This window comes from Monodon monoceros, unplaced genomic scaffold (assembly GCF_005190385.1).
Source record: "Monodon monoceros isolate NGI ecotype Baffin Bay Population unplaced genomic scaffold, NGI_Narwhal_1 Super_Scaffold_22, whole genome shotgun sequence".
NCBI classification, from domain to species: domain Eukaryota; kingdom Metazoa; phylum Chordata; class Mammalia; order Artiodactyla; family Monodontidae; genus Monodon; species Monodon monoceros.
Window position 1 is genome coordinate 47035180 of NW_021703779.1, and position 24160 is coordinate 47059339.

Genomic DNA, 24160 nt, shown 5'->3' on the forward strand with positions numbered 1-24160 from the left:
GAGGTTGACCTTACACTGGTCATTTCCCCTACACATGCTGCCTTGGCTACTGTATATTGTTGTGCATTTTATGCATTGTACAAAGGTGCCCAGTCCAGAGGATTGGGGCTGAGCTGAAATCTAGCCTGTGATCCACTCAACAAGCCTGCTGCCCCTTTGTAAACCTGTGCCAATCTGGAAGAAGGGGCTCATGTTTCTAATTTGTCCACCCAGGGGAGTGTCTTTTTCACTCTATTCAGAGAACAGCACCGTATGGGCTAGTAGCAGCCTTATCTGCTGCATCTCCCTGGAGTAGGTGTGCGGAGGGGGTGAGTAGGGGTGGCTGGATAAGGATGAGACAGCGTAGGATGAGAGGCTGTTAGCTTGACAGAGGTGGAGGGAAATAGATAAAACATTGTGTGAAACCCAGGTGGGTACTCAGGGCAGGAGCTTTCATGTAAGGAAAAGGACAAACAAAGGGCATTGCCTCTCCCTGGGAATTTACTCAGGCCTATGTGAGCTTCTCAGTATAATCTGGGGGCTTTATCTGAGGGGCATGAAATCTGTGGGACTCTAGGATCTCAGTTTGAGGGCTCCATTTGGGGGGCAGGGCTCAGTTTATAAGGCTCTTATGGCAGGCTAGGTCTTAGATGTAGATGACCCATCCACCATCCTGGCCTCTCAGTGTTCTGACCTCCTTATTTCTAACCTTGTCCTTCAGCCACCTCAGCCTCATACTTCCATGGTCACAGCCTAGCCCTTGTCCTCAGCAAAAAAGGAAACTCCTCCCCAAATTTCATTTTCAAACATCCCACCCTAATCATCATTTCCTGGTCCTCTAGCTGATTTACTCTCGTACCTGGCCTGCATAAGAATTCTTCAATCTCATCTCAACCTCTGATTCTTTCACTCCATCACCTTTTCACTGCCCCTCACTCTTCTCATGTCCTCGCTTACTTCCTTAACTAGTGTGATAGGCAGAATTTTGAGATGACCCCCATGATCTCTATCCCCTGGTATTTTGCCCTATATAATCCCCTCTCTAAAGTATGAGCAGGACTTGTGACTTGCTTCTAACCAATAGAGTATGGCAAATGTGATGGGAGAATATCTATCTATCTATCTATCTATCCGTATGTATATTATGGCTCCATCTTGTTACCATGCAAGGAACTCAGCTGCTGGCCTTGAAGAGATAAGTTGCTAGGTTGTGAACTTCCTGTTGAGAGGGCTGCATGGCAGGTAATTTCAGGCAGACCCGAGGATCTGTGGTCCTCGGTTTTACAACCACAAAAAAACTAAATTCTAACAACAACCATATGAGCTTAGAAGAGAATATGAAATAATACGTGGCCTCATATGAGACCATGGCCTTGGCCAATATCTTGCATGCAACTTATGAGACCCTGAACAAAGAATCCCGATAAGCTGTGTCTGGACTGCTAACATATGGAAACTGTGAGATAATAAACATGTGTTGTTTTAAGTTGCTAAGTTTGTGGCAATATGTTCTGTAGCAATAGAAAACTAATACACCCAGCTTAGGTTTCATTATCCATCATTATAATCACTCCCTTGCAAACATCCTTACTATTCTAGCCCTTGTGGTGACAGACCCTAAAGTGACCTCTAGTAATCCCCACCACCTGGTGTTCATGCCCTGTGCAATTCCTTCCCTTTGAGCAGAACCTGTGAGTTGAACAGAACCTGTGACTTGCTTCTAGCCAATAGAGCATGACAAAAGTGATAGGATGTCACTCCCCTAAGACTCCATCTTATCAGACTGGAGTTAGAGAGACTTTCTCTTGCTAGCTTTGCAGGAGTAAGCTGTCATGTTGTGAGAGGGCCAATGGAAAGGACCAAATGGTGAGGAACTTGGCTTCTAGCAGCTGAGAGACCTATCCCTGCCTGAAAGCTAGCAAGGAAATGAGGATTTCAGGGGCTTCCCTGGTGGCGCAGTGGTTGAGAGTCCGCCTGCTGATGCAGGGGACACGGGTTTGTGCCCCGATCTCCGTGCGTGCCGCGGAGCGGCTGGGTCTGTGAGCCGTGGCTGCTGAGCCTGCACATCTGGAGCCTGTGCTCCACAAGGGGAGAGGCCACAGCGGTGAGAGGCCTGCGTGCCGCAGAAAAAAAAAGAAAATGAGGACTTCAAAAAAACAAATAAAAAATAATAAAAATAAAACAAAAAACAAAAAAGGAAAAGAGAAATTAAAAACAGAAAAGAATAAAAAAGAAATAAAAAAAGAAAAAGAAAATGAAGACTTCAGTCCTAGAGCTTCAAGGAGATGAATTCTTCCAAGAACCTGAGGGAGCATGGAAGTGGATATTTTACCTAGTCAAGACTCTGATGGGACTGCAGCTCCAGTTGACATCTGTACTGGAGCCTAATGAGACCCTGAAGGAGAAGACCCAGCTAATTTGTTCCCAGACTCCTGACACATAGAAACTGTGAGATGATAAATGCATGTTGTTTTAAGCCTCTAAGTTTGTGGTAATTTGTTATGCAGTGAAGAAAACTAATACAGCTCCCCTCTCCCATCTTTATACTGACTTGGCCAAACATAACCCAGGTTAGTCACAATGCCCCACCTACTCTGCATCTGTATCAGAGCAGCTGAATGTTATTAGAGAAAACCAAAAACCACACAACAAGTCAATTGATTTCACTCTAAATTATTGTGGTTTTTAAAAATTTATTTATTTTAATTTATTTATTTTTGGCTGTGTTGGGTCTTCCTTGCTGCGCGCGGGCTTTCTTAGTTACGGAGAGTGGGGGCTACTCTTCGTTGCTGTGCATGGGCTTCTCATTGCAGTGGCTTCTCTTGTTGCGGAGCTCAGGCTCTAGGCGCGCAGGCTTCAGTAGTTGTGGTGCACGGGCTCAGTAGTTGTGGCTCACGGGCTTAGAGCGCAGGCTAAGTAGTTGTGGTGCACGGGCTTAGTTGCTCCGCAGCATGTGGGATCTTCTGCGGCATGTGGGATCTTCCCAGACCAGGGCTCGAACCTGTGTCCCCTGCATTGGCAGGCGGATTCTTAACAACTGTGCCACCAGGGAAGTCCTAAATTATGGGTTGTGGACCTCAAATGGGCATTAATAGCATAGCAATCCTGCTCTGCTCACTTCCCCACTCTCAGAACTATTTCATACTTTATCTTCTCCCAAACCTCCCACATCCCAGCCTCTGTCCTCACCTTTAGCTGATGGCTTCACATCACCCTTCATTAAGAAGATAGATATATTCAAATGGGAATTTCCTTATCTCACCACCAGATCTACAATCCTCTGGATACACAACTTCCTCTTCTGTCTTGTCACATGGAGAAACTGTCCCTCCTCAAGTCAAAGACCAGTCCCTCTACCTCTGCTTTAGACTCCTCCCACCCACTCAAGGACTTCACTCTTTCAGTCACTCCCATCCCTCTTGCATCACCAGTTTCTCCTCTTTTCGGCTATTCCCATCAGTGCATGCATGTGCTCTATCATCTACCATTTTAAGAGTCCCCCTTGAATTCCACAAGCTCTTCCTGCTATGCATAGTTCTCTGTTTCTTTCACAGCAAAACTTCCCAAGACATGCATTACACACTGATTTCTCCACTTCACCTCCCTTTCACTCTTCAACCAACTGCAGTCTAGTTTTGTACTGCTCCATGAAACCTGCTCTTGTCAAAGTCATGAAAGACTTTGTGTTGTCAAATCTGACAGATACTTTCCTTTTCTCATACTACTTGTCTTCCAGTGGCATCTGACACTGTCAACCAATTCCCCCTTCTTGAAACATGTCTATTTCTTCTCATTCTCCTTTGCTGACTTCTAAATGTTGACATTCTCTGAGCTTGTAGACCCAATTGCCCCCTTATCATCTGCACTTGAATATCTCACAGGCTCCTCAAATTGACTGTGTCTAAAACAGAAATCTTGATATTTCCCCCAAGTCTGTTCTTCCTGCTTCCTTTCCCTATCTCAGTATAACTGAGAACACAGCTTTTAAAGGAATGGCATAGCCGTTGAGGATATGATATAAACTGGTTAGAACTAACTAGGCTCAAGATGGTGGAAGACTTGACTTCCAGTGGACCTTGAGCCTCACTGTATTCTCATTGTAATACATCAGCATATGTTAAATGACACACCCACTGGTGCCACGACAGTTATGAGGCCAACCATTAAAGGCTAAAAAGTGGGTGGTACCCTAACTCCTGGGAATCCCCACCCCTTCTCCAAGATAGTTAGAATATTCCTCCCACTTGTTAGCCTATGAAATACCCAGCCCATAAAAACTAACCCCCCCCCACTTCAGGTTGCTCTTGCCTTCTGAGATGGCCCACACTCTGTCTGTGGAGTGTGTATCTCTCTAAATAAACCTGCTTTCACTTTGCTATGGCTTGCTCTTGTATTCTTTCCTACATGAAGCCAAGGACCCTCACTTGGCAGCCCGTCCCAGGGACTCACCAGAGACCTGGGACATGACCGTCCTCTTGTGCCCCATTTTCCCTACAACACAATTACCAGCTACTCAGAAAGCCGAGAATCAGGAATTCCCTGGTAGTCCAGTGGTTAGGACTCCGTGCTTTCACTGCTGAGTGCGTGGGTTCAAAATCCTGCAAGCTGCAGGGCGCGGCCAAAAAATAAAGCTGAGAATCATCCTTTTCCCTCACCTCCTCCACACTCAATATTACTTATTATGGAGTACTATTGGTTTTATCTCTAAAATTTAACTTGAATTTGTCCGCATCTCTCTGTCTCCACTATCACTAACCTATGCCAAACCACCATTGTGTCTTGTCTGAATTATTATAATAGTTTCCCAATCGTCTCTCTGCTTCCACTTTTGCCCCTTTATAATTCCTTCTCCACACAAGTACGTAGAGTCGTCTTTCAAAAAAAGTAAATCACATCATTTTATCACCCTGCATAGAACATTTTCCACTGCATTTCAAATGAAATTCAAACTTCTTGCCATGACTAACAAGGCCCTTGCTGGTGTCACCCACCTCATCTCCTGTAGCTCTTTCCATCTCATACTAAGTTCTGTTTCCCTGGCCTTTGTGCCTGTTGTTCCTTTTCTTGGAACCGTTTTCCTTGTCCTCCATCTCCTCCTTAAGAGCACAGCTTAAATGTTATATCCACAGAGGCTCTTTCCATGACCATCCTATTAAAAACTCTTCCTCCCTCCTCTGTTATCCTCATTCACATTGTAAGCCCTGTGAAAGCAGAACCTTTGTCTGTCATGTTAGCTCCTCAGTGCTTAGTGCAGTGCCTGGCACATATTCAGCACTCAATCAATATTTGGTTAATGAATGAATGAATGAGTGAAGCAGTTTCTCTGAGGATCTGAGTACCTCAGTGTGGGGACTGAGATTGGTGTGAAGGACAAAATGCACTGGACAATTAAGGAGATGATTTTATTCAGGATAGTACAATAGAGAATCTGTACACTATGGAGAAATGTCTCAAAGAATATGAAGGGAGACTGGGATTCTATGGGGGCAAGTAGACAAGGGTAGATGGTCTGGGAGCTTTATGGAGTGATGAGGAATGAGAGAGATAGGTCTTATCTGAGTCACTGAAGAAAGGTGGAGCTGAGCCTTATCTTGGACTACACGGGAGCAGGGAAGTCCTTTGCCCTTTCTCAGAGCACGAAAGAGAGGGAGAATTTTTGGACCATGCTGCTTTCCAGGAACATCGGGCTCAGATAAGTTTCAATATTGTCACTGGTTATCTCAGTTTCAGTATAGGGGTTTAGTCTGAAGATTTCAATCTGAAAAAATCAGTTCAGGGGTCTAGTCCAGGCAGTCACTCTGCATGCACACCTATATTTGGGTTCAATCTGAACAACCCAAGTGGACCACCTAGGGCTATCATTGCATATAAGTCAACCTGGAGTCTTAGCCCGAGTGACTCCAAGTTGGGACCTTAGTTTGACAGATCAGTTTCAGGGAGCTCTATCTGGGAAGTATACTCTGGAGAACTCAATTTGGACTCATCAACTGGGGTACTCAGGCTACCAGGCACAGTCAAGGGGCTCACTCTGGATGTGAGAGACTGGTGCTCCATCTAACAGTTTATCCTGATGTTACTCTGATGTACTCTGAGATTCATTTTGGTGGGGGGCTCAGTGTGGCCTCAGTATGGGGATCTGAAACTTCATTCTGCAAACTAAATCTCTTGTACACAACCTGGGGAACTTCTTCAGGGAGCTCAGGCAGGGTATTTGTTCTGGGGATATCATTTTGGGGGTTTGACCTGGAAACTGGTCACCTGCCTTATGGTTGCCTGTCTAGGGGCTCAGGCACTGCTAACTTAGTATCAGGGATCAGTCTCATGGTACTGGTCGCTCAGCAGCTCTATCTGGATCATTCACTGTTGGGTGCTCAGCATGAGGATTTGAGTTTTGAGTGTTGACTCACTGTGACTCAGACATCACCCTCCCACCCCCGCCCCGGGAGGGCTCAGCATCTCATCAAAGATGTGATTGCAAGCAACAGAAAACCACCTTATAAGGATGGCTTGAACAAGGCAAAAGCTTTTATTTCTCTCAGGTAAAAACAGTCCCAAGGAACTGCCCCTCTATTCCATTTAAATCTCCTTGGCCAAAGCGTGTATCACATGGCTGTACCCAGTTGCAAGAAAGACTAGGAAATGTAGTCTTTTAGCTGGACTCTTGCCCACTCAGCTAAAAACATGGATTCTGTTCCAAAGGAGGAAAGGGAGAATGTAAATTGGAGTGTTAAGCTAGCAGTCTTGCTACACAGGTGTCTCATCCTGGGTTTCTCAGTCTGAGCCCCTGGTTCTGTGGATACAGTTTTGGGTACTAATTCTGGGGGTATGAATTTAGAGTCTAAGAGATTGGAAGTTCATTCTGGGGAATCAGTTTCATGATCACAGTTGGGGGACCTTGGTCTAGAAACTTACTCTAAAGGCTTCAGTTCAACTTCTGAATCTGTAGACAATAAGGTAGATTCAGTCTATAGAATCCCATTCTTGGTTTTCATTTTATAAGGGGCTTAGTCTGGGGGTGCTCAGACTGGGGGTCATTCTAGTACTTCAGTATGAGAGTTCAGGGTCTTCCCTGGTGGTCCAGTGGTTAAGATTCCATACTTCCACTGCAGTGGGCGCGGGTTTGATCCCTGGTTGGGGAACTAAGATCTCGCATGCCGCGCTGTGCGGCCAAAAAAAAAAAAGAAAAAAGAAAAAATAGAGTTCAGTCTAGGAGTTTGATTCTTGGGGTTCTATCTGGGGACTCAGTCCAGGGTCTGTCTGAGCTTCTGTATCACCAGTCTGGTGCTTCATTCTGGGCTTTGGGTTTGTTTTGTGGGCCCAGAGGTTGGAGGTTCAATCTAAGGAAACCAGCTAAGTTTTGGGGATTAGCCTTCAGTCATCACTTTTCAGATTCAGGGTAGGGTCCTCAGTCTGGATTGTTAGGACCCCCTCTCTGGACACTTGTCTGAGGATTCATATTTTGGCATATGTCTTGAAAGCTCAGACATTGGTAGCTCAGTCTGGGGGCTGTGTGGGAGCTTTCTCGGGGGGTCAGTTAAGAGGAGCTCATTCTGGGGCACTTAGACTGGGCGCTCAGTCTTGGCAGCTAATTCTGTGAACATAAGCCTAAAGTTTTCAGAGTGGGAGTTCCATCTGGCAGCCTTTGGGGTCCACCTGGGTTGCTCCCTCTTCCATACAAACCTGAGGACTCAGACTGGGTTATCAGTTTGAGGCTGAGACCTTGGAAGCTCATCTGGGAGCATGCTGGCTTCTGATCTCAATCTGTAGACTTATTCTGAAAATGGGAGTTGTGGGTCTCAGACAGTGGCAGCTCAGTCTGGAGCAATTAACCTCACAGTCTCATGCCTGGGAGCTTGTGTTAGTTCTGAGAAGCAGACACTAAGATGGGATTAGTGTCACAAAAGTGAGCAACAATTTTATCAGGGGAAATGCCAATGAGAGAAAATGGGGTGGGTGCCATGGAAGGCTGGGAGAGCCATTGGAACATAATGCAGTCTGACCCAGACTAAGGAGAGAAAGAGGGAAGGTTGAGTGAAAGTGTCCTAGACTGCTGTGCAGTGCAAGGGAGTTTTGGCAAGGCTGTGTGGGATTCCTTGAACCAAAGTCACCCAAGTATCCATACCACACTCAGTCATTGGCTGGGAGTAGCTCGTGGGAAGTATGGTCTCTGCACAAATGAGGGGAATTCAGAACACAGAAGCTGGGGCTCTTGATCAATTATGCATCCTGAAGTTTAAAGTCTATGAGATGCATTCTCATGGCTACCATGGGATGCATACTGGTTGTTCTCTCTGGGGATTCCCTCTAGGGCTCATTCTGGGTGTGTTATTTGGGACCTCAGACATTAGGTTTTCAGTCTGAGGGAATCTGTTTCAGAATGTGGGCTCAGTCTGTATTTTCAGTGGGGGCATATTTGTGGCCTCAGTGTGTGAGGGGTCCTTCTGGGAACTCAGTTTGGGCTCACTTCCAAGATACCACCCCCATTCTCCTTCAAGGAGTTAAGCTTGAGGTCTTAGTCTTATGGCTCTGCCTAGAGGTTCATTATGGGGAACCTGACTTTGAGGGTTTAAATGTTGACAGTTCACTCTTGAGACACCTGAGGATTCAATATGGGAGCCTGATTTTTGGTCTAAGATATGACTGAGTCTCTCACCAAGAGAGTGCTAGGCTCAAGGCTCTGTTTGGATGGCGGGTCTGGCCAACTTTGGGAGGCTCAGATACTGGGGGCTCAGTCTGGGGTATTTTAGCCTGAGGAGTCATGCGTAGGGTATCTCAATGTGAAGACCTTACCTGGGGATTTCTGTCTGGTGGGCTCTGTCTTGGAATCCTAAGAGGGGTCCTAGTCTGAAAAGTTTCATCTGGAAGCACCCTCTGCATTTACACCCTAGCAGTTCAGTTTGGCAGTTCAACCTGCATTTCAATCTTGGAGCTCTGCCTGAGGTCTCATGCTGGGGATTGAATTTTGGTTTAAGTTTTGGGAGTTCAGTCTTTGACACATCAATCTGATCATCTTCATCTGAAGGTCTAAGCTAGCCTGAAATGTTCCCTCTAGAGTAGGGTCTAGGAGTATTTAACCTGGGATTCATGGATTTATAAAGTTTCATGCATAGAATTTGGAGTGTCTGTGTATTTGGATGCTAGAAAAATACATCTTATTTTCACCAACCTCCACTGAAACTTGACATTTCTTTCAATAATGAAAGTAGGCAACCGACCACAGTAGTATTAGCAGTACATATGACTTTGTCACCAATACACAGATATTTCTCATAGCAGATCTCTTAAAGTATTGTTTACATTCATCATTAATTTGAAATCACAGTAGTCATTTAACCTGTTAGTGAAACTGTGCACCTGATGTTGGGACTTGAACCCTCGTACCAGGACTCAAACCCAGACAAAACCTACAGTCTTCTAATTGAGATCACACACCTGGTCTCAGGACTTATTGAAGCTCAGGTTCTTTATGTCTCATCGCAGAAAGAATTCAGTGAGAGACAAAGTGATAGGTAAGAAGTAGATTTATTTAGAGAGGTACACATTCCATAGACAGAATGCAGTCTGTCTCAAAAAGGGGAATGGCCTTGGGAGAAACACACTCCACAGACGGACTGTAGGCCATCTGAGAAGGCGAGAGGCCCTGAAATATGGGGTGGTTAGTTTTTTTTTAATATTTATCTATTTATTTATTTTATTTTGGCTGTCCTGGGTCTTAGTTGCGGCACGTGGGATCTTCGCTGCGGCATGCGGGCTCTTAGTTGCAGCATGCGTGCGGGATCTAGTTCCCTGACCAGGGATCAGACCCAGACCCCCTGCACTGGGAGCATGGAATCTTACCCACTGGACCACCGGGGAAGTCCCCCGCATGGTTAGTTCTTATGGGCTGGGTAATTTCATAGGCTAATGAACAGGAGGATTATTCTAACTATTTTGTTCCCGGGGAAGGGGGCAGAGATTTCCAGGAATTGGGCCACCGCCCACTTTTTGGCCTTTTAGGGTTGGCCTCAGAACTATCATGGCACTGTATTACAATGAGTGTATAATGAGGCTCAAGATCTACTGGAAGTCGAATATTCTGCCATCTTGGACCTAATTGGTTCTAACCAGTTTATGTTATGTCATCAACTGCTGTCATTCTTTTAAAGGTTGTGCCCTTCCCTCTTCCCTCCTGTTTCATTAGTAGATCATGGTATTTAATGCATTAATAAAGAAATATGTATACTGGGAATTCCCTGGCAGTCCAGTGGTTAGGACTCAGTGCTTTCAATGCCAGGTCCTGAGTTCGATCCCTGGTTGGGGCACTAGGATCCCACAAGATGCACGGCGTGGCCAAAAAAAAATGTATATTACAATTAATTTTTATATTATTTTGCTATTTTAATATAATTGGTTTCCTTTGTAATTCTATATTTTAGTTTATGCACTTAAAAACATTTTTCTGGCAAGAGGTATATTGGCTTCACCAGATTGCTAGATGGGTTCAAGTCACAGAAAAGGTGAAATCTTAGTACACTCAGCTTTGCACTTCAGTCTCAAGACGAAATCTCAGGGTTCATTCAGTGGCCTTGGTTTGTTGGAGCCCAGAATTGGGTTCCCTGTGTGGGAATTTCCAGCAGGCCTACTGTGATATTGTGATTTATAATAAGAAATATAAATTGGGTCTTCAACCCATTCCTGACACAGAGCTCCTACAACCTTTGAAATTTCCTCTGAGATGAGAGTGATAAAAAGTGTCTTTTGTTACATCAATGAAGAGATGTTTGGAAAGCCCCTAGGTAACTAAGTATGGGGGCTGGTTGTCTGTGGCGCCAACCACGGGGATTAGAGGTTTGGCACTTTCAGTCCCTCCCCTCCACCTCTAGGAGGGGAGAGGTGCTGGAGTTTGAGTTCAATCACTAATGACCAATAATCTAATCAATCGTGCCTCTGTACCGAAGCCTCCATAAAACCCCAAAAGAACAGATTCTGAGAGCTTCAGAGTTGATGAACACGCAGAGGTGCCAGGAAAGTGGCATGCTCAGAGAGCTTGGAAGCCCCTTGACCCTTCCCACATGGCTTGTCCTATGAATCTCTTCCATCTGGCTGTTCCTGAGTTATATCCTTTTATAATAAACTGATAATCTAGTAAGTAAAATGTTTCTTTGAGCTCTGTGAGCCACTCTAGTGGGGCGGGGGCGTTGGAACTCTGACCTGTGGGCCTGTGGGTCAGAAGCACAGGTGACAACCTGGACTTGGTGATTGGCGTCTGTGGTGGGGGCAGTCTTGTGCGACTGAGCCCTTAACCTGTGGAATCTGACACTATCTCCAGGTAGATAGTATCAGAACTGAGTTGAATTGTAGGACACCCAGATGATATTGAAGAATTGCTTGGTGGTGTGGGAAAACTCAAGACACACACACTGCAACTGGTAACCAGAATCTTACCTACTCTCTCCACGTACGTAACTTTGAGGCCCTGGGAACTCACACGCAAGTGCTTAATCTCAGTTTCTTCGTCTGGGCTTCTTTGAACTCAATTTAAATTGCTGAGTCTGCAGGAATGAGTCTCTAGAGCCCCGTAGGAGTTTATGCCTCCTGAGATTATCAGTCTGGGAATGCTCATGATTATCATCACACACCATGTTGTTCCCTGCTTCTGTTTCTTTGTATAGATTGTTTCCTCAGCACGAAAGGCTCTTTCTTTCTTTAGAAACACACACTCACCCTCATCTACACAAACTCCCCATCACCTGGCAAAATTCCTCTCAAACTTTAAGTCTGAGGCATTATCTCTCAGAGGCTTGCCATAATCCCCAAGGCTGTATCAGGAACACCCTCTGCTGGACTCCCATGGGCTCCTGTGATCCTTTCTCCTCTAGCATTGCACAGAGATGGATTTATCATAGAACTAATAAAGTTTAAGCCTCCGCACTTCACACTTACACAGACCACTTCCAAGTCCCTGGGTGTTGAGCATTGTCAATTTGAGAAGTACTTAAGATTTGTCACTGCACAAGAACAGTCAAAATACCATGAAATTTTACAGCTCACATGTAAATGAAACTAAATAGAAGTTTTCCCAAATTTAACAACAATCTTAAATTTTGTGTTACTAATAACAAGCTGTGAAGTTGAAATTTTTCTAAACTACCAATAACAAAGTATTTTGATCAACCGAATGGAATTGAATTCAATCGAATTCTTTTTATTCTCTCTTGAAAATGTTATTATAAAATAATTGTCATTTACTTACAGGAGGATATCAAAGTGTTTGCAACCAAAAAAAAAGGAAAAATTAGTAGAGAGATTAGTCAGGCAATTAATAAAAATATTTTATTTCTCTAGTTTTGAGGATGTTTGTGGCATTTGTCAGTTTTTTTTTAAATTGGAATTTGTAAATTTTAAAATTTCTTTTATAAATCTAAAGCAATACTCACTTTCATCCCTAAATTTGTACTGTTTTTCTTAAAAACAGCTTGCAAAATTCTATCTGCCTCAGGCCTTTCAAAAATCTGCATTCACCCTGAGCACTGATCATACTCTCTGGTCCTTGGAAAATCTTGCATGCCAGACTGTAAGCTCCTTGAGCATCTGACCAAACCCCATGACCCAGCAGCACTAAGCACAGGGCCAGACACAGAAGCATCAGTACTGTTTGTTAACATGGACTTGTCCAAAGTTTGCAACCTTTGCTGTGAGAGGGAATCACCTATAATACTTTTCTAAAAACAGCTTTATTGAGATATTATTTATATACCATAAGCTTCACCCATTTAAAATGTACAATTAAATGGTTTTTAGTATATTTTCAGAGTTGTGAAACTATATTAGTTTGCTAGGACTGCCATAACAAAATACTACAGACTGGTGGCTTTAACAACAAAACTTTATTTTCTCAAAGCTCTAGAAGCTAGAAGTTTGAGATCAAGGTGTTGGCAGGTTTGGTTTCTTCTGAGGCCTTTTTCCTCGTCTTGCAGATGTGTTCACATGGTCATCTCTCTGTGCATGCGTCTGGTTTCTCTGTCCTAATCTCTTTTTTTTTTTGGCCACACCATGCGTCTTGTGGCATCTTAGTTCCCTGACCAGGGATTGAACCCCCTGTGTCCCCTGCAGTGGAAGCACTGAGTCCTAACCGCTGGGCCATAATCTCCTCTTCTTATAAGGACACCAATCATATTGGACTAGGGTGCACCCACATGGCCTCATTTTACCTTAATTACCTCTTTAAAGGCTCTGCCTCCAAATACAACCACATTCTGGGGCTTAGGGCTTCAACGTATGAATGGGGGTTGGGGGCAGGACACAACTCAGGCCCTAACAGCAGATGTCACCACATCTAATTTTAGAACATTTTCATTGCCCCTAAAAGAAACCCTATACTCATTAGGAGTCAGGCCACATTTTCCCCCTTCCTTTATCCTTAGGCAACCATTAATCTATTTTCTGTCTCCATAGATTTGCTTGTTCTGTACATTTCATATAAACGATACCATGCAATATATGGGCTTTTTTGACTAGTTGGTAGTGATGTCACCTCTTTCATTCCTCATTTCAGTAATTTGAATCTTCTCTATTTTTTACTTAGTTAATGTAGCAAAAAGTTTGTCAATTTTGTTGATCTTTCTTAAAAAGACTGAGTTTTGGTTTTACTGATTTTCTCTGTTGTTTTTCTATTTTCTGTTACATTTATTTCCTCTCCAATTTTTATTATTTCCTTCCTTCTGCTTGCTTTGGGATTACTCTGTTCTTCTTTTTCTAGTTTCCTAAGGGGGAAGGTCAGGTTATTCATTTAAGATCTTTCTTCTTTTTTAATAGGGACGTTTACAGCTATAAAATTCCATTTAAGCATTGCTTTGGCTGCACCTCATAAATTTTGGTGTGCTGTGCTTTAGCTTTCAAGTCATTTCAAGATGTCTTATTTCTCTTGTGATTTTTTTCTTTGACCCATTTGTTATTTAGAAGTGTGTTAATATCCACATATTTGTGAATTTCATAAATGTCTTTCCGTTATTGACTTCTAATTTCACTCCATTGTGGTCAGAGAACGTACTTTGTATGATTTCAATCCTTTTAAATCTATTGAGGCCTACTTTAGACTTAACATATAGTCTGTCCTGGAAAATGCTCCACGTGCACTTCAGAAAAATGTGTATTCTGCTGATATTGGGTGGAGTGTTCTATAAGATGTTAGGATGCATTATTAAATGGAGATTTTTAGGCAATGCTACGTGAGGTTGCTTCTGTCCTAGGGCCTGAAACGTGCATCTTTAATAAGTTCCCCACATCTTTTCTGCGCAGTACCCATGGGTCCGGAACTCATGGCCTCAGCCGCCCTCCCCTCCTGGCTTCCTTAGATTACATGTGAGTGACTGCAGTGGTGTCATCGATTGCTCGACAGACTTTTCTATTGCTCTAGTCTTGCTGCCAGGTCTGCGGAAAGGCGAATCTGCATTCTCAGGCTCGGCTTCCGACTCCTTCTGCCTGGGCGGTGCTGCGCTGGTATTGGCCCGCCTGGACGTCACATGCTCCGCGGCCGGATGATGGCGGGCGCTGCTGAAGATTTGCGAGCGCTCTTCGGGGTTGCTGTCCGCGCGGCGCTGGAGGCCTGGCCCGCCTTGCAGGTGAGCGGGGCCGCGGCTGGGACAAAGGTTAAAGACCGGGGCACAATAGGAGTTGGTCCGGCGAGCCGCCGGAGGCTTGGTTGGGCGGTGTAAGCAGCGGCCTCCTGCGCCCCCGTAGTCCGGCTCCCGGGCTGACGTGGTGGGCTTGGGCCTGTGTTCGCAGATCGCTGTGGAGAACGGCTTCGGGGGTGTGCACAGCCAGGAGAAGGCTGAGTGGCTGGGGGGTGCAGTGGAGGAGTACTTCTTCCGCAATGGTGAGTGAATGTGAGGCGCTAGGAAGTGTCTCTGTGGGGCGTGGGAAGGAGGAGGCCGATCCTAGTGAGTCGGCACTTCCTCTTGAGCAATTGTCGGTTGGTACCTGAGGGCGAGGTGGAATGAATGCAGGCTTTGGAGTCAGAATCCTGAGTTCGAATGCCTTACGGGCCGTGCCATTGACTCAGGGTATCAGGCTGGACAAGTCAGTTTACTCCCCTGAGACTCAGTTTCATAATTTGTAAAATGGATATAAAAGTATCCACCAGCGCAGTCCAATAGAAATACAATGCTAGTCGCATCACGTAATTTAAAATTTTTCAGCAGCCACTTTAATAAAGTAAAAAGCAGATGAAATTAATATTATGCAACTCAACATATCCAAAATACTTCGACATGTAGTCAGTATAAAACATTATTAATGAGATGTTTTACATTTTTTTTTAGTATTACGTTTTCAAAATCTGGTGGGTATTTTTCAGTTTTAGCACATCTCATGTTTTTGGCCTAGCCACACTTTAAGTGCTCAGTAACCACATTTGACTTTTTGGACAGCAGAGATCTACATCTTTGGTGTGTCTTGAGGGTCGTTAAGAATAAGGGGCCCTGCAGGGAGTCTTTTGCAAAGTATGATTTTTACAGAATTTTTCATATAGTTTTTTAGTCTTGAAGATGACATTAGGCAGTGTCTTTTCTCTCAAGGAAGTTTACCATCTAGTGAGGGATCCAGATAAGTAAATAGGCGTTTACACATAGGGTGATAGGTGTTCTAGTGAAGAGGAGCTCGGTGCTTGGGTAATGTGAGACTGGGAAGGAGGCGTCTTTTGGAGATCGTTAGGGGGTGGTGGTGATTGGGCTGAATCTTAAGGGATGAGAAGGAGTTAACTAGGTGGGGGAGGCAGAGAGAGCAGCACTCAAAAATAAGTCCTGTGGTATGAGGAGATTATGTGTTATATTTGGAAAGTGGTGGGGAGCTCAGTGTTAGAGTAACGGTGTGTGTGTGCTTGTGGGTGTGTGGAAGGGAGGAGTGGTGGAGAATGGGGGTTGGAGAGGACCCTGGAAAAGGGTGAGACATGGAAGGTCTTATGGGCCTTTGATTTTTGTCCTTTAAGCTAGTGTTTGCCAAAATGCATGCGTTGGAAGACTAGTTCTGTTAGATGTTCAGCGAAGAAAAACCTTCTCCAGTCAAATGATATAAGAAAAGCTCTTTTCTCCAGTTTCTTACTTAAGAGTCACAGTAATCATTAACATATTAAAGGCTTGGATAAGGTTAAGAATCACCAAAAAGAAAGCTCTTTACTTTTGGTTCCCATTAGTTTTCTGTGAATAGCTTCTCTTAAAACCCAGCAGGACAGTTATTTCTCAGAAGCAGAACATGAAACACTGCAGTAGGTGATTAAAAATTCATGAGCAGGATCTAAAACGATGGGGTTTTCTGGCTAGAAAGTAGTCAGTGTGGATGGAGCATGGACTGGAGAGGGAAAGACTGATGAGGAAGCTGTTTCCGTCTAGAAAATGATGAGGCCTGAACTAGGGCACTGGCAATAGTCATGGAAAAGAAGGCGTGGCCCTAAGGAAATTGTTTGGCTGTAGAGGGGGAGGGGAAGGGGGGCAGGTTTCAGGTTTGAGTCGCTGGGTGGCTTAGGTGCCTTTCATGGTATAGAAGAACGCTGGGGAATGAGAAGTAGGTTTGCAGGGTAAGATGATGAATCTGGCTTTGGATATGGAGGGTCTGAGGCACCTGTGAAACAGGTGGAGAGTAGTCTGGGTTGGAGACAGATTTGGGGGATATTAGAGTGTTAGGGAAAGCCAAGGGGGTGAATGAGCTCTCCCAGAGGGAAGAGAGAGCAAGGAGCTTTGTGGAAGACTTTCTTGAGTTATTCTCTAATTCAGAAAAAGTAGAGCATGGGCCTATAAGGTAACTGAAGCCAAGAGTCTTAGCCAAAGTAACATGATAGGATGTTAGGTCAAGGCTGTGATGATTTCATTGTGGCAAGTACTTACATCCATTTCTTCTTACCTATGCCATTGGTCTATGGCCTCCTGTGTCGGTGGAACCACAGCTGGGAAGAGTCTCTACATTTCAAAAACTTCAGCCCTTGAGTGATGGAAGTGAACATGGATTATGGGTCTCCCCTGTGCTAGGCATTGTTTGGGTGACTTCTCATAACAGACCTTCAAGGAGGTTACTATTAACATCACTTTGCAGATGAGAAAACTGAGGCTTGGAGATGAGTAAGTCACATGCTCAAGGTCACACAGAGAGGAGGCCGGTTAAAATAGGCCAGATGAAAGACGGCGAGTGTGGATGGAATGCTGCAGGAATAGAGGGCTTAGTAGAATGCAGGAGATTCGAAATTAGGTATTTTATTTAGTGTTTGGTTTTTTCTTTTTAAAAATCATGTTAAAACCTGGAAAGTAGAGCACTTTAGCAAATAAAAGGCTCACTGAACCTTTACCCACCAACCAGATGTGGATCCACTAAGTAGGTATTGAAGGGTAGTGGGCAGGGGTGATGAAGTTGGCTGGTCTTTGATCAGAGGACCCTATCCTTTCCTACTCAGCTGACTTGGAGCTAGATGAGGTGGAGGACTTCCTCGGGGAGCTAATGACAAACGAGTTTGATACGGTTGTGGAGGATGGGAGTCTGCCCCAGGTGAGCATATCGTGGATACAACTGCTGTCTCCCTGCCTGCAGCCTTTCTTCTCCCTAGCTGTCTGTTTTAGACCAATACTCTTGGCTGTAACCATTCTTTTCTTGAGTCCTGTGCAAGAACGTTCTATGACTCCCTATTGCCTGAGTTTAGTCTTCCCAGGCTTTTCAAATCTTGCCTCTTCTATTTCTCTCTATACATCATTCTCAGCTAGGTCTGTTCGTCACCCCCATCTCAAGGACACATCAGGCCAGGTACATTTCCACCCCTGCTCTGGTTAACATTACTGCCCCCGCTGGGATTGCCTTCCCTTTTTACATCTTCCATCTTTCAAACCCAGTTCTAGTGCCTTCCCTGCTAGGAGGCCCTCCTTCAATGCTTCAGACCCTTACTGAGCCCTTCATATGTGGTTGCTTCATTAGTGAACTCCTTGGAGAGGAAAGAGCCCCATTCTCTTCTGGAAAATTCCAGACCCCTCCCCACTCTTGCTGCAAACACGGGCTGGTTGTATTGTAGGTTCTCTAGAAAATCCAAGCTGGTTGAATGTTTTCTTGGTAGGTGAGCCAGCAGCTACAGACCATGTTCCACCACTTCCAGAGGGGTGATAGGGCTGCTCTGAAGGAGATGGCCTCTCTCATCACCCAAAGAAAGTGCAAGGTCAGAGCCACCGCACTGACGACAGCCAGAGAGACTGATGAGGATGATGATGCAAACAGCGTGGAGGAGATGGAGGTGAAGGGGGTGCCTCTTGGGTGTGGAGATGCAGATATTTTCAGTCTTCTGGAAGATCAGCTAGTTTCACAGGGAAGTGATGGGGGTGGTGGTGATGGCGGTGGTGGTTGTATTATCCAGAGAGGGCAGGAAACTTTCCTAAGGTCACACAGCCAGTCCTGGCAAAGCTGGGAGAGCCTGGGTCTCCATTGGCCACAGTTGGGAGGTGTTGTATTTAGCTCTCTCTTGTATTTCTCCTCCAGGTCGCAGCTACGAATGATGGGGCAGCTACAGATGGGGTCTGCCCCCAGCCTGGTCCAGACTCCCAGACTATTAAGGAAGAGGAGATAGTGGAGGATGGCTGGACCATTGTCCGGAGAAAGAAATGAGTGGGGCTGGAAATAGTCTGGGTCCTTGTTTGCTAGTTGTTTGGGGCTTGTTTGTAGGGGTTTTTTGGAGGGTCATGGACCTCTGGACTGGTTACCCCATCTCCACCCTCTCCCATTCCCCTGTCCAGCTCCTTCCAGGGAAGAAGAGCCCAAGGGTCTTTGGTCTTGGGGTGGTCTGAGTGATGAGGCCTGGTTTCCCAGCAAAGTGCCACTTGGGTGCAGTCAGTGTGAAGAGGGAGGGATGAGTGGGTATGGGCGTGACTAGAGGAAAAGCTAAACGCTGGCTGGTAGTAGGCAGGTGGATGTGTGAAGGGAGAGGACCAACAGGAGAACCAGTATTCCCGCTGGGTAAGGAATGTTAAGATGAGCTTGCTCATGGAAGAGAGGTTAGTTGCTGATGTGAACGGAAGTAGCTGTGGTACCTCTCCCTCGCTTCCCCCTGCCCCCACACAGAGCAGCTGTATGCCCCTGCCCAGAAATTGGAACCTCCCAGGAATGCTTCCTTCCTGCAGCCCAGTGTCCAGCCCTGGGCTCCTTCAGGATGTCTAAGACCTTGTCTAGGCAGTGAACTCGGGGGACCTGGGGCTTTGTTTTCTGTCTCCTTCAACCTCTTTTCAAATTCCTCATCCCATTGAAGTCCAAGGATGAGGCTTAAGACCTCAATAAATAATACCTTATTGTTTAATTTGTGGCTTGACTTGTGAGTAGTCTTGGAATCAGCCTTCTGGGAGCTGAGCTTCAGAGCTCAGCAAGGGAGCAGTTTCTGGGCCCACCCCAGCAGCCTGGTACTTTGGACAAACAAACGGACGAATGGAGCACAGCAGCGCTCTGAACGTTTCCGTAAGCCTGAAATAAACTGTATTTTTCTTTAAAAAACAAAACAAAGAGTATTCATTGTCCTCCCCCCCTTTTTCCCCTGTCCTGCCCCGTGGCCCTGCCATGGGTCTGGACGATAAAATACTGGGTAGCCTGGGGCCAGGTAGAAGCTGTGAGCCGTGGGAGAGGCAGGAGGTCACCACCCCATGTAGCATCATACATGTGAAGACACTGGTTGAGGGGGCAGGGGTGGGCCAGGACCATGGGGTCAGTGGCAGAGCTGGCACTTGAATCCAGATCTCCTGCCTCTGGTGCTTTGGGGGGAATTGGGTGGAGGCAGGATCTGTAGGGTATTGAGGGGTTGGGGGGAAATGGCCTAATTCAGGCAGGTCTAGCAACAGCTCCCACCCTCCCTGGAGGACAGGGTTTAAAAAAAATTAACATCACTGTAGGAATATTTGTTTTAAAAGCCCAGGTTTTGTGAAAAGATGAATTAAAAAACCCAAGACCCAGCATTCAGGATTGAAAGTGCCCATGATGGGAGTTCAAGTATTGACTGAGCTGGGAGAGAGCGGGCTGGGGCCCTCAATTGGACATGGGCAGCTAGATTGTGGGGCAGGGGGCCCCAGTTACCCACAAACCCTCTAGGTCTTGTCTCGGGTCTGGGGGGCTTCGGAGGGTTCCGCCATGGCTCCTGAAGCTGCCACTGGTGCCTCCTCCATCTCTCTGTCCTCAGACAGTGTGGGCCCTGGGCAGAACGTGTCCCCACGGCCTGCCCGGCCGAGCACAGCCATCCAGCGCCGCTGCAGCTCCTCTGTCTCAGGACTGAAGTACCAGCTCAGGTGGCTCTGGGTGATCTTGAAGACATGCCGTCTGTCAGGCCGTTCCCCAGCCTCAGGAGGCCCCACCTCAAAGCCAATGAGGGGCAGGCTGCGCTGGGCTTTCACATCCTGGGGAACAGGGACAAAGCCAGGGGTCACCTAGGGGTTGGGCTTCTCACTGGTTTTGTATCTGCTAAACCCCTCTTTTTCTTCCCTTGCTCAAGAACCTTACGTGGCTTCACTGAGCAACAGGAAAATGTCTGAACTGGGGCTAGAACGCAGGCTGGTTCAAATACCTCTTTCCTTCCACACCCCAAACCAGGTGGGCTAGTCTCTTTAGCATATAATGTTTTCCACCCTTTGGGCTGTTGCCCCCCATCTGCATCTTCCCCACTCCAAATTGGATTAAGCAGTGCCTTGTCTCCACTACAGCTTCCTCCAAGAAGCTAGCCCTCCCACAAGTCACCAACTTTTCTCTACATAAGTTGACCCACAGCCACTCCTTGTCTCTAGCCAGTCTTTGTCTCACAAGGGTGGGGGCTTCTGATTTTTCCTTAGGTTCACCCTATCCTCCAAGGTCAAGGAGAGGTGAAGGACTCAGGTGAAAGGAGGGCAGCCTGCTTTTGCCAGGTGGCTGAAAGGACCCAAAGGAGTAGGATGCACACCTGAGGGGCTCCGTAGATGTACAGCACCAAGGGTTCGTTCTCAGGGACCACAAACCAGGCCTTGTGCCAGCCTTTCCCGCCCTTCTCCATGTAGTGCAGGAAGCTGCAGATGACGCTGTTCTCCGCAGCCACTGAGGCCTGTTTCTGTGGCCAGAGACATGGGGGGCATCAATGTTGATAGGAGGCCTAGCCTGGCTCCTCTTGGCTTCAACACCCCCTCAGAATAGGCATTGCTATTTCCATGTCTCAGAGGAGGATGCTGAAGCTCAGGTGATAGGAGTGATTTGCCCGTTGTCACTCAGTCAGAGTCGAGATTCAAAGCCAGGCTTGTCTGCCAGATTTGGGCCATGGCTGCTGCCTCTAAGAGTTGCTGGGAGGGGTGTGTAGTTCTCAGTGGGGGCACCTAAATGCCAGTCAGGCATTCTTCCATCAGTCCATTTATTCCTCAAGTCATTTATGCATTTACACTTCATCTTTTTTTTCATCTTTCATCACATGCATTCCCTGCACTGAGCGAGAAGCAACCTAGCATTGTGGTTAAGGGGTTGGGTGGGTGGGTAAGGCAGTCAGTCCGAGAATCCCAGCCCTAGATGGAAATATATTGACTTGGAAGGAGAGCATATAGGGCTGTTGTAAGGATTAAATGAATTAATACATACAAAGCGCTTAGAAGAGTGCCTGGCACAGAGTTAGCTTTCTTTAAGCGTTAAATAAAATAAATACCTCAATTTAAAAAGCAAAAGTGTGTGTATGTGCGTGCATCTAGAAAGATAGGAAGCATAAGCATTAATGGTGGTAATCTCTGGGTCAAAGGAATACGGTATTTTTGTTTATATTGTCTAACTTTCTTCAGTGCATATATCCTACTTTGTAATAAGAAAGCTGCCACTCACTGTGTAACATGGGCAAATAACCTCCCAGGGCCTCAGTTTCCTCATTTGTAAAACAGGAATAGGAATAGCATTGATAGGTAAGTTACTGTGAAGAATAAAGCACTTAAATAAAAATTACTCTTTCATTCACTCATAACTCATTTTACTCACTCCAGGCCTGGGTCACTTGTTCAGTGGATACACACGGTACTACGATTTCAGAGATGCCCAGGCCTCAGCCACCACTGCGTGGGTGGCTGGGGCCCATGTGGTCAGTGTGGGTGGGTTAGTTGGGGGACTTGGCTCTTACCTCCAGGATGGACCTCCGGCGCTGGGGTGTATGCTGGCTGCAGGCTGGGCTGCTCCCGGGCACCCCATGCAAGGCCACGTAGCAGTCAGTGCACACACGGTTGGAGCGGTTGTTGTCATAGACAAGGCGGGCCCGGAACTCAGAGCACTTCCCACAAACCACCTGGGGTGGCAAGTGGGTAAGAACAGCCTGATTCCAGCGGGCCTTCCCCTTCAGTGTACCAACTCCCACAGCAGACTCACAGCCTCCCCCCACTTAGAGAGTGCCCATTTAGAAGTGGGCCTTTGGGCTGCCAGCCTGTCCCCTCCCTAGCTCTGCCCCTGCCTCCCAGCACTCACATGCCCGCAGGCCTTGCAGTGGTGCCTGCGTTTGGTGATGGAATTGAAGGGCTCCTGGCAGCGCATGCACATGGTGACTTCCTTTTCCCGGATGGGCGTAGGTGCCCGCTTCCCAAGATCCACATTCTGGAGAGAGGGCCAGGGCTCAGGTCAGAGACAGCTACTCCCCAGTCCAGTCCATCCAGCCCTTGCCCCTGCCCCTGCCCCAAGGCTTGGATCATCACTGGGAGGCAGCAGATACATTCAGAAGACCTGCCTTTGGGTCCTGGCTCTGCTCTACCTCACTGTGCGACTGACGACCAGTCATGTCTACTTTCTGAGCATTGTTTGCCCAATGATTTCTCTGTGGCCCTACCAAAAGAAGACTGTGCTTCTGAGGTCATGCACTGCCTCTCTGGTCTTTACCCTCTGGGAAGGGGAGAGGAGCATCACAAGGTAAGGTGGGCACCTGGAGGCCCGGAGGGGGTCCCGGTGCAGGAGGAGGGGGTGGGGACTCTTACCGGAGAGTTGGGGGGTGTGTCTTCATCTTCCCTGTTTGTGGAGTTCAACAGTTTGAAGGTCTCCAGCGTCTGTTCATGCTTCAGGAGGGTAGAGTTGATGGCCTGGGAGGAGGTGTAAGAAGAGGTCAGAACACCTCAAAACTCACCCATTTCCACCCTTACCTCAACCTTCCTATAACCTAGCTTGGAGTCAGAAAAGTTAGGTTCTAGGCCCAGCTCTACCCCTTGCTAGGTGTATGACCTTGGGCAAGTCCCTTCCCAAATCCAGGTCTCAGTTCTTATATTTGTGAAGTGGGGGAGGGGGATCAGGGGCTGAAAAACCACAAAAGGCCTTCCTGGCTATTACTATCTGGGATTAAGGTTTTACAGGGCTTAACTCACTGGGGTTACACCCTCAGAGGAGCCAGCTTTCTAAAGGAAGAATTGGTTAGTTTCTGCTTAACCTCTGGACCTCAGTTTGCTTATCTGTAAAATGGGGATGGTAAAGTTTATTGGAAGGCAGGTGTCCAGGCCCATTCTGGTGAGATGTGAATTTTAGGGGAGAGCCCACCACCCCCTTGAAGACCTGTTAATACTCTTCCAGCCCCCTACCACAAAGCCTTCTTGGATGTTACCTGGACCCAGTCTTTCTTCTCCTCCTCAGTCCTTGGGTAGGGAAGGTGGTGGGGGCAGGGGGAAAGAAAGACGTTGGGTTAGGCAGGCCAACCAAAAGCAATTGTAGTGGTAAAGAGCAGGTGTTTTGGAGTTGGAAAGACGTGCGTTTGACCCTCTTCTCCTTCACTTATCACTTGTGACCTTAGGCAAGTCATATAACCTATCTGAGTTTATTTATTCAACAGTTATTAATACTCTCCAGACCCTGTGCTAGGAACTTGGGCCTCAGAGAGGACCCTACCATCAAGGAAGGAGCTCACGGTCTAGAGGGGGAGACAGGGACAATACAGGGGGATCAGTGCTGTGACAAGAGGAAAATGGGGCTGAGGTGATCTGTAAAGTTCCCAGCACAATCCTTGATACACTAGGTGCTCAATCAGTGTGAGTTGCTTTTTGTTTAAGCTTTAAATAGTATGTTATTATCAATCAAAGTTCATATGGCTGCTTCATATTGTTCCATAGAGATATCTAATTTCTCTACATAATTTCCCTCATGAACTGTATTTACTGCTTTTGTCTTTAAGTGTCCATATATGTATGCATCTATTTTTGGACTGTTCAGTCTGTCTAATTTATATCCTTCTGCCATAAAACACTTT

At 46.3% G+C, this 24160-nt stretch overlaps 2 protein-coding genes across 5 annotated transcripts in view; one reads left to right on the forward strand and one right to left on the reverse strand.

Moving 5' to 3' along the window:
- Positions 1 to 14487: 14487 nt before the first annotated feature.
- On the forward strand, positions 14488 to 20015 carry TSR2 (TSR2 ribosome maturation factor). 3 transcript variants are annotated; one of them, XM_029240139.1, is made up of 5 exons: positions 14488 to 14579; positions 14743 to 14833; positions 17396 to 17487; positions 18044 to 18217; positions 18460 to 19461. In XM_029240139.1, exons 1-5 carry the CDS (start codon positions 14496 to 14498, stop codon positions 18583 to 18585), a joined length of 567 nt encoding a protein of 188 aa, XP_029095972.1. In that variant the 5' UTR covers positions 14488 to 14495; the 3' UTR covers positions 18586 to 19461. The 3 variants fall into 3 exon arrangements, with proteins under 3 accessions (XP_029095972.1, XP_029095971.1, XP_029095973.1); XM_029240138.1 differs by having other exon boundaries at positions 14496 to 14579; positions 18044 to 20015; XM_029240140.1 differs by lacking the exon at positions 14743 to 14833 and having other exon boundaries at positions 14526 to 14579; positions 18044 to 20015.
- Positions 19426 to 24160, reverse strand: part of FGD1 (FYVE, RhoGEF and PH domain containing 1) — a 36359-nt gene continuing 31624 nt past the window's right edge. The window contains exons 13-18 of one of the 2 annotated variants that reach the window (XM_029240133.1): positions 23522 to 23552; positions 22908 to 23009; positions 22408 to 22533; positions 22070 to 22231; positions 20888 to 21031; positions 19426 to 20351 (exon numbers count right to left, since the gene is read on the reverse strand). In XM_029240133.1, the coding sequence (XP_029095966.1) occupies positions 20046 to 20351; positions 20888 to 21031; positions 22070 to 22231; positions 22408 to 22533; positions 22908 to 23009; positions 23522 to 23552 (871 nt within the window). In that variant the 3' untranslated portion in view covers positions 19426 to 20045. The remainder of the gene's footprint in view (positions 20352 to 20887; positions 21032 to 22069; positions 22232 to 22407; positions 22534 to 22907; positions 23010 to 23521; positions 23553 to 24160) is intronic. The other variant, XM_029240132.1, reaches the window with a different exon arrangement.

Bases quoted from the DNA above. Each gene is read 5' to 3' on its own strand.
- TSR2 (XM_029240138.1), top strand. From the start codon at position 14,496: ATGATGGCGGGCGCTGCTGAAGATTTGCGAGCGCTCTTCGGGGTTGCT. The intron at 14,580-14,742 runs GTGAGCGGGGCC...CTGTGTTCGCAG, and splicing joins AGGCCTGGCCCGCCTTGCAG to ATCGCTGTGGAGAACGGCTT. The intron at 17,488-18,043 runs GTGAGCATATCG...TTTTCTTGGTAG, and splicing joins AGGATGGGAGTCTGCCCCAG to GTGAGCCAGCAGCTACAGAC.